The 9,283-nt window shown below is 42.1% G+C and overlaps 1 protein-coding gene across 2 annotated transcripts in view; it reads right to left on the bottom strand.

Annotated features, from left to right (window-relative positions):
* Positions 1-2,470: 2,470 nt before the first annotated feature.
* Positions 2,471-9,283, bottom strand: part of MAP3K20 (mitogen-activated protein kinase kinase kinase 20) — a 170,028-nt gene continuing 163,215 nt past the window's right edge. For both annotated transcript variants that reach the window (XM_045779685.2, XM_045779680.2), the window contains exons 19-20: positions 7,117-7,267; positions 2,471-3,326 (exon numbers count right to left, since the gene is read on the bottom strand). In XM_045779685.2, the coding sequence (XP_045635641.2) occupies positions 2,626-3,326; positions 7,117-7,267 (852 nt within the window). In that variant the 3' untranslated portion in view covers positions 2,471-2,625. The remainder of the gene's footprint in view (positions 3,327-7,116; positions 7,268-9,283) is intronic.

Here is a 9,283-nt window from a genome sequence, read left to right as displayed (position 1 = left end):
CTCCCTACTGAGCAGGGAGCCCGATGCAGGACTCCATCCCAGGATCCTGGGATCATGACCTGAGCCAAAGGCAGAGACTTAACCGACTGAGTCACCCAGGAGCTTTTTTTTTTTTTTTTTTAACTTCAGTCTCCTCAAAGTTCTATAGTTTGTCATTGTTGGCAACTGATTTAGTTGGATGGAAAAAAAAATCCTGTTAATCCTTGCTCTGTTCTTATATTCATCTTTAAACCTGGCAAGCAACTTTTGGTGAATAAACATCATTAGGAAAAAAAAAAAAAAAAGAACAACTCTTATTTTTGCTTTACAACCAAGAAACAGATTCCTGATATTCTTATTTGGTTTTGACTGGGAGCGTTGATGCTGACAAGTAATTTTCCAATGGATATTACAAAGTGGTCAGTTTTGTGGGCTGTTGGAATAACCACTGTGTGATCAGCTACTATACTAACTAGGGGGCTGAGGTCATTAAGTCATTTCACTACCACCCTGGATTCTCTAACCCATAGCCCAAGAAACCTAGAAGAGGAGAAAAGAGCCTGTAACAAGCAATCATTTGCATAACACTTTTTAAAACTAGAGTCTTAAATAATTCTCCAAAATGCCCATTTTGTTTAATAATTAAAGCCATACTTTGTATTCCTTTTAGAGTGGCTCAGTTAAGACTCTGTTCTGTGTTCAGGCACTTAACCAAAAATTCTAATCAAAGAAAATATTTTATTGTCTCTTTGGAAGCAGCATGCCATTAAGATAGCATACTTTCTATTAGCCCGTTTTTCTTTAAACTCAAAGGACAAGAAGAAAATAATTGAAAACAGACTGTAGTTGCTATAAGCTTTGTGAGAAAGGATCACGGTGGAACTTTCAACCTTAGAGACATGGGTTATGCACGATGGAAAAGAGGACCTTGCCCTCTGATTTTACTACTCCACATTGTTTTTGCTTATGAATGCAGATGGCAAACATGTACTACAACTTAGAAAACAGAGGTGTCGAATCAACATTTAGGTCACAACTTCCCTTGTAAATAAAGGTCATTTCCTATAACCTTGACTTTAATGCTTCCCAAATACAGTTTCCCCCACCAGGCCCCAAGCACCGTATCAGAGCTCAGCAGCTACCCTGGGAACATTTGCTCAGGTTTGATGACTGGTTTCTGTGGAAGAGAACTCAACCCCACGGAATGACCAGTGTGTCATTCGAATTTCTACAGAGCGTTGAGAATCCTGTGCAGGGCAAAGGACACTTGATATTCAGGGTTAGTGAATATTGAACAGAATCTCAGAATATATTGAAAGACATTTATTTATTTGACATACGAGTTTGTTACCTCCTGACTTTTCGATTGGTAAAATATGAAGAATTTCCTAAGTTGGATCTCACAATTCCTGCCCTAAGCTGCAGGCAGTTTCCTCCCACCTGCGCCATTTACCTCCTTCCCCCCAGCTGCTTAGAGCTTTCTTGCTGCAAGGATGGTATTTACTGTCTTGCTCTAACAAGGATGTTGGTAATTTTAAGTTTCTTTGGCTTGTGACGTTACTATCCTGCTCTCTATCTGTCTTCTTTCAGATTTTAGATTTCTGACATTCCGGGAGGTCTTTAGGGACTGTTGTGTTTCCCTCTTTGCTCCTCCTTTGGTAAAATGTAGAAAATAATATTCAAAAGCAGTCCCTGGGAGCTTTGGGAAAGCAGTAACCACAAATCTCCTAGGCAACTTTAGATCTTTGGTTTCTGATGGGTCTTAATGAAAGAGATATGCATCATAATCAACATTAAGTTCAATAACCTTTTTTATTGCCTAAAAATGACAAGCCAGATCACTTCAGTTCTGACCATGATAAAAATCCAAATACCTTACCAAAATAAATACTAACCAGCAGTGTCAAGTGAGGTACTTGCCTGAGGCACAGAATTTAAGGAGGCCTCAAGAAAAACAACAAGAAACCTCCAACACCTCAGTAATCAAGATAAATGATATTTTAATGCAATATTTTAAAAATTAATGCAAAAATTCATGATGAACAAAATATCAAAATTCTTAATAGACAGGATCAGTAACAGTGCTTTGCCAAGCCATACTGGAGCCTTAAACAAGAGGAAAAAATCAGTAATACTGATTCTATATTTATGGAGAATTTTGATTTTTTGTTTATCACAGAATTTTTTGCATTAATTTTCATTTATTTAAATATTGCATTAGAATATTACATATCTTGATTACTGAGCTTTCTGGTGTCCCCTTAAATTTTGCACCTAAGACAAGGACCCTCACTTAACATCATCCTAGTCCAGGCCCTGCTAACCAGAATGGCAGTGGTTAGGGAAATAAGGTGGTATATTCCCTCCTCTCAAAATGTTAAATCAGGGGTGAGGGGATATGTACAGTTACGTTTAAGTCTAGTTATCATCCTTGGGCAACCAACATCCATCATTTTATCTCTGGTTTGGCTGTAGTCTCAATTAGAAGGTATTTCCTAAATCCAAAAATGGAAAAGTTGTCTTTTTGTTAATCCTGAGGGTATCATATTATCAAAATCCATTACATCTTTAAAAAAAAAAGGGAAATTATGAAAGAAAAGAGCCTATTTAGGAAAACTCATCTAGTTCATCATCCAGTTCAATTCATCAAAAGTTTCTCCTTCCACGGTAGTTTCCTCTGGCTCTTTCCCTGTTAGTCTTGGCAGGAGAGGGCCTGTGAGGTTTCTTACGGTATTCCACCTTTGTCCATCCTCCCTCGCTGACTTTGCTCTCCTCTTCGCTGGCTCTTGAGTCAGTCTCAGGGTGTAAAGGCATCCCTGGTATGGTCCTGGGTCCATGGCAGTCATTTGGGCTTCTTTTAAAGTCAGGTGACTGCTGAGTATTGAGTGCTGACTGAGAAACCCTATAGAATTTTCCAGAATATCTTTCTCGTGAAGGTGTGGAATGCTGACTTTTCCCACTGTACCTTCCCCTTGGAGAAGAATTGAGTGATACGCTACCACGATCATATTTGTTCTTGCTTCTGTCTGAGTATCGACCCCTCTCTAAAGAGCTGTCAGTTGGAAGACTGGAAAAGCCACTGTCCCTGGAGTTGAGATGTAGAGAAGAGAAGTTTTTGGTCAGTCCATACTGAGTAGGAGAGGAGCTTCTGGATTGGTTTATGGGTGTAATCTGTTGATACTTAATGGGCACCTGGGTCCGCCGTACAGCAGCAGCATAGGAATCCTGGTCATTGAAATATGGGAAGAATTGTGACCCCAGAATGGGATTGCTCTGGGAACGCTGTAAAGAAGTATTGGATGCAATCTGGCGCAACCTCAGAGTATCCAGCCACTGGCGATCAGCACCTGCGGAGGAAATGGAAATGAGCAGCTTTTAAGCCACAGTAAAAGCTGCATGCCTAATTCATAAGCCTGTCTCAAGATAATTCAAGCCTGCTTGGGATGCTCCAAACTTTACCATTCATAGAAATTCCAGGCTAGGTATAAGGACATTTCCTTTATTATTATAAATACTTCTTAATAAGGGTATTTGCACTGAGTATACGCTATATGCTTGACCTCGTTCCAGAGGCTTGACATACATGATCTCATTCACTCCTCTCAATGGTCTCAGGGTAAGTACTAATAATCTTACTCCGTGAACCAGGAGACTGAAGCTTAGGAAGTCTGGTAACTTGGCCACGGTCACTCAGCTAATAATTCCAGGTCCTTCTGTATCTAAATCCCATCTTCTTCCCACTTAGCCATGTCATCACTCTAGAAGTTGCTGTTTGCATGTGTTTGGATTGTAGGGGCATATTTAGTAAATGAAAGTTTTTTTGCCAGCAGGCACTTTTAAATCCTCAAGAACCCTAATGCAGATAAAAGAAATTGGGTCCCAGCCGTTGAGACAGCCGGAGATTGTTTGGAGGAAAAACAGCTCACATCTCCAGAGGAGAGATTCTGAGGTTCAGGAATAAGAAATGTTTTTTTCCATGAAAAATGAAACTTCATGGCAAACAGGAAGAGAAGGTTACAGAAAATGGTAAATAAACAAGACCCATTTCCTAAGCTCTGTTTCAGTGAATAAGCAAGCCCGCACCTTGGATCTTTTCCACCTTCTCCAGGGCCTGACTCGTATCGGCCACTTCCTTGAGTTCCCTCCTAGTCCTCCCTGAGCCGCTCTAGCCATGCTTGTCAGACAGAGCTTCTGGAGAGGGACAGAGCATGCTCACTTCTCTCTCCAGCAAGCAGCCCCCCTCACTGCTCCCCACAGCGGACCACACCTCTGAGGCAAGCGACTTGTCCTGATACAGGTGACCTTCTGTGCCCAGACATTCCTCACAGCTTCACCCAACCATTGGGCCTTCTTGCCTTCCCCTTGATGTCTCTGAAATTGTAGCTTCTAACAGAGCCCTGATTTTGTTTGGTGTTCTACCGCCGCGTGGAGCCATGTGCACGGGGGGAAGCTGACCACATCGTGGCTCTAGTGGCAGACTTTGATTGGCCTGAGCCAGATGCAGTGATGTCTTGGGTGGGAGTGGACACGTTGCTCAGTTTCTGGCCAAAGCAACCCCAGGGATCATCTGCTGGGGGTGTATAGGCAAGTCTTTCTCACCCCCCAACAAGAGAGCAGGAGAGTCATCGGCTCCTCATGTCCTCTACACATTGCCATATCTTTACCCGATGGCTGTGAATGCGGAGGAGCCAGGCCGCCAGCAAAGGCAGCAGACTGAGGGTGGCAGAGTGGAAAGAAGGAAAGGTTTGTTCCATGTCCTTAACGTGGAGGAACCAGCTGCTCTTACTGTGCCTGACCTTCTGGACTTCTTCTACAGAAGATAGCACATTTTATTATAGTTAAAACCTGTGGTTTCAGAACTTTAGAATGCCTTCTTTGCTGGTCCCTACCCCTAGTTTCTGACTCATCAGGTCTGGGGTTGGGCTTGAGAATTTGCATTTCTAACAAGTTCCTATTGATCCTGAGGCTGATGTTCCTGGGATTACACTTTGGTCCATTTGGGAGGAAGCCAGTGGAAGTTGGATTTTCTGTTACTTGCTGCTAAAAAAATATATCCTAACTGATCCAGGTGGTGTCCTTTGAGTTTATATATCAAAAGGGAAAAAGAAATATGAGGAAGAAGGAAGGGAAGCAAACTAGCTAAAACTGGGGTAAGCCAAAGGGAGGTCACGCCCTCCTTTTATCCTGCAACCTCTCCTGTTAATCATAATCAGAGGGAAAGGTTGAGCCAAAGCCATTCGACTGGGAGACAGAAGGGTTTTGACCATTCCTAACGCTCTTAGAGAAGTAATTTGCTTTCTCCCAAAAGATTTAGATTTCAGAGAGGTACAGACATTTGTTAGACCTCTGCCCATTGTCCTCTTTGGGGAATGTCCCTAGCCTGTCTCCACCCACATGGCTACAGTTCAGTGCACCACCTGCCTCCCCCGTTGGGTACTGCCACCTACCGCCACGTCCTCCTGCTGACAGAATTAATTGGTCCAGAGGAGAATGCTTGGACAAAAACATCACAAATAAGTCTTACTCCGGGGAATCTGGAATTGGGACTGATAAAGTATTCGGTGATTCTCCCAGTGGTGGGATTTGAACTCTGTGAACTTGGAGGCCACTGGCACCTATTTTGTGTCATGTGGGTTGGGAAACAGAAAACCAGCTTTTAGTAAAAGAGAAAAATACAGCAGAAGTGGAGAGAGAAGACCCCCACAGATTTCACAAGAGTGTTTTAGGGATCAAATAGGATCATGGCTATGAAAGCCCTACAGAAGTAAAATGTGCCCTATAAATATGAATTCACTGGGAGGAGAAAATTATTATAATAAGTCCTTTTAAAGGCATGATAGGAGGCATGCAAGACAAGATGGTTGAATTAGCAAATAAAAGAACTTAGAAATGCAGTGCTCTGTGCTCGTGAGAATCAACACCTATTATATGGGTTAGTCAGGTGTAGAAACAGCATGCCGTAAAGAGGTGTGTGAAAATGTGTTTGTGGCTGAGAAGGCTTGGTACAGACTCCAGTTCAGTCATGGTGGCCAGAATGTCTTCTCATGATTGTGAAAGAAAATAAGCAAATCAACTGTGTTGACAAAGGTAGGCAGGTCCAACGTGCTGTCAAAAATTTGTTGGTGAGTTTTGAGTACCGCCCAGGATTCTGGGCCCCCCGGCTGGTGGACATAGAAGTCCTGGTGAGCTTGACAAGCCTGTCCTACAGTAGAGGACACATTAGCTAGGTTCTCATAACACAGTGACACTACCCATAGGGGTACTTTGTTTCCATGCCACCAAAGAACCTTCTGATGTGGCTTTTCAGGTCCATTTTCTTATTGGGAAAAATAATGCACTGATCAGAAAACACGTACTTCTGGTTCATTTGACAGGTGAATTTCTCTTGGGGAAAAAGTGAATTGCATGGGGGTTTATGCATCCAACTCTCACACATCTGTTAAGCTTGTTGTAGTCCTGCAGAGCCTATCTCTGGGTTGTACTGAGTTTCTGGGCCTGCAAAGGTGAAGGTCAGGACGTCTTCCCTGAATCTACCAAGTAACGACCAATTTAACAGCAAGTCAGCTGGTCTTCCCCTATGTAATTTCTAATTTGCTTCAGTATAGCATCTGTAATTACTGTCACCACTGTCCATCATATTCGGTTCATGTTTTCTTTTTCTCTATCCTTCCTTACCTTTTTTTCTCCCCTCTCCTCCCCCCTTTCCTCCCTCCCTCCCTTCCCCCATCATTCTTTTGCTTTGATGTATCCGTGGTGTTCAGGACTCAAGAAATTGCCCCAGTGATTCCTTTGGTTTCATAGAATGTTTGCTGGACTCAGAAGATTCATATCCCTGTCTACAATTTTGGAAACTAAATATATATGTATATAAATATACATATGTATTCTCAATAAACATAATCATCAGATTTCATCTTTTATCATAGTTATCCAAATACTGAATTTTATTGTAATATGCTCATATTTATAAGTCCATAAATACTACTGTCCATATAGTCTGTTTATAAAACCAATATTCTAAAAATAAAAGAAGGAAGTCTTATATTAGAAGTCTATGTCTATTCACAGACTGGCACTTATCCCGGGTATGAGAATTTGATATTCAAGTTTTTGGAGTGTAGCACACGTCTCACTTACTTGAGTCCGACCTGCTTCTAGAGTTGCCCTCTGAGCTGGGCAATAATGTCTGAACGGCAAGTTGGACAGCTTTCACTTCGTCCTGAGGTTTCATTCTACTCCACTGAATTGAGTGGATGTGCTTAGTGCTCTTTGGGGCTCGAACATCACTCTAAAAAAGAGAGAGAGAGAGAGACTCACAACCAAATGCTCATGTTTATAAAATAGAAAAGAAAATCAGGTTATCATGTCACTTCAGTTTAACCCCTTACAACACTATTACCATAATGCATTAGGCGACATATTTGTACAGTTTGCCTACATATGGTACTTGGGTTAAAAGGAAAGTTTTAACCACTTTATTCCTTAGTGGGTTACATAGTAGTTCAAAACATGGTTGTCTTCCCTCAGAATGTATTCTGTTTGGCAAATCTCAGATTACCTCTCTGTTTACCAAGAAATGAAAAACAACTTCTGTTTAAAGTACTTGAAGACAGATCTGAATACATAAATATCTGACCACTATCTTGCCCACGACTGCCTCAGATCATCCGGGTAACTGGGTGACTGCGGGCAGTGTGGTGGACTAATTATCCCCGTGGAGGGTGCACAGTAACAGGTGCAAAAGTGAGACAGGATAGGAAGTTAAGAAAAAGGACTAGAGAAAGGAGAGGACAGCAGATCGAGACATACCACCTTCTTGTCCTGAAACCCTTCATCACCAGGTGTCACAGATCAGGTTCAAGAGCCTCTCAGGCTTCAATATGATTATGAAAATACGTTTAAAAAAACTCTGAAGTGACCAATACAGACACAAGTAGCACGTCATCACAGATCATGAGGAGGAGGAGGAGGAAGAAGAAGGAGAGAGACAGGAGAAGAGAATTTGGTGTGGTGTGTCTCTACAACTAAGGCAGAGATGAAATCTGGCTGTTAGAACTCTTCTAGTTACTAAAAAGAAGGCTTGTCCTGCACCGTGGGGACTGGTCTACAGATTCCAGAATAGTCTAGATTCCAATTAACTGTTCTCATTTAGGTTTTATATCCTACAGGCAACACTTTGACAATTAATGCTGTTTCTCAGGCACCTCATCCCTGATAAGCTGTGCTCGCTGGCTGGTGAAGATAAGTAACTGCTGTAATACTCATTGGCTTCCAGCATCAGGTCACCCTGGATAAGCGGAGTGGCCAGGGTTTGTATTTCTAATGCCGAATCAAAGCTAATCTGGCAACTCAGAACACTGTCACAACGCAGCGGTGCATGGAGTCCAATTTGAGACTGATTTCCTTCATCTTACTTCTGGGAAGGGAACGAGTATGACAGCTGAGCAAGAGTGGAAATTGGATTTACAGTCTGAGAACCTGGGCGTGACTCCACTGACTGTCACTGACTACCCCAAACCTCAGGACTTCCTTCCATCTCTCTGAGCCGGTTTTCCCTACCTGCCAAATGAGCTAGCGCTCCCTATCTTTCAGTATGTATACGAGGTTAATGAGGGAAGACAAGTGTAAGCTTCTATTACAGTGCCTAGGTCATGGTGAACCCTTACTAAATGTTTCCCGAATGAATAATTGAATGAATGAATGAATCAGATATTATCAGTCTCCTCCCACTTGAATATAAACCTCAAGAGAGAGTATAGATTTCGTCTATCCTAATCATAGAACAGTAACTGTCAGTAGGTATTTGATAAATACATGAATTTTATTATTATTATTATTTTAAAGACTTTATTTATTTATTTGACAGACATAGAGACAGCCAGTGAGAGAGGGAACACAAGCAGGGGAGTGGGAGAGGAAGAAGCAGGCTCCCAGCGGAGGAACCTGATGTGGGGCTCAATCCCAGAACCCCGGGATCATGCCCTGAGCTGAAGGCAGACGCTTAATGACTGAGCCACCCAGGCGCCCCTGAATTTTAATTTTAATAGCATATTTTCTTAAAGTGTCAGTTTTTCTATTTTTCTATATATGAAATATTTAGAATCTGTTTTTGATAATAGACCTCTCTGCCTGCCAGGTGATAGTAGAAGCTTTGCTTTGTCCTTATGAAGAATCTGATCTACCCTCACCCCTAACTTCTAAGCACCAAGAAGGCAAAACTGTTTTGGTCACTGTTTGGTCTCCCCCAGTACATAACACGTGACATCGCATGTGGAAGATGTTCGGTCATTAACCAATGAATGGG

Source organism: Ursus americanus, chromosome 1 (assembly GCF_024610735.1).
Source record: "Ursus americanus isolate L20-20 chromosome 1, mUrsAme1.1.p, whole genome shotgun sequence".
Lineage (NCBI taxonomy): Eukaryota > Metazoa > Chordata > Mammalia > Carnivora > Ursidae > Ursus > Ursus americanus.
Note: the sequence above shows the minus strand (reverse complement) of the source record. Positions and strands in the feature narration are given on the sequence as shown.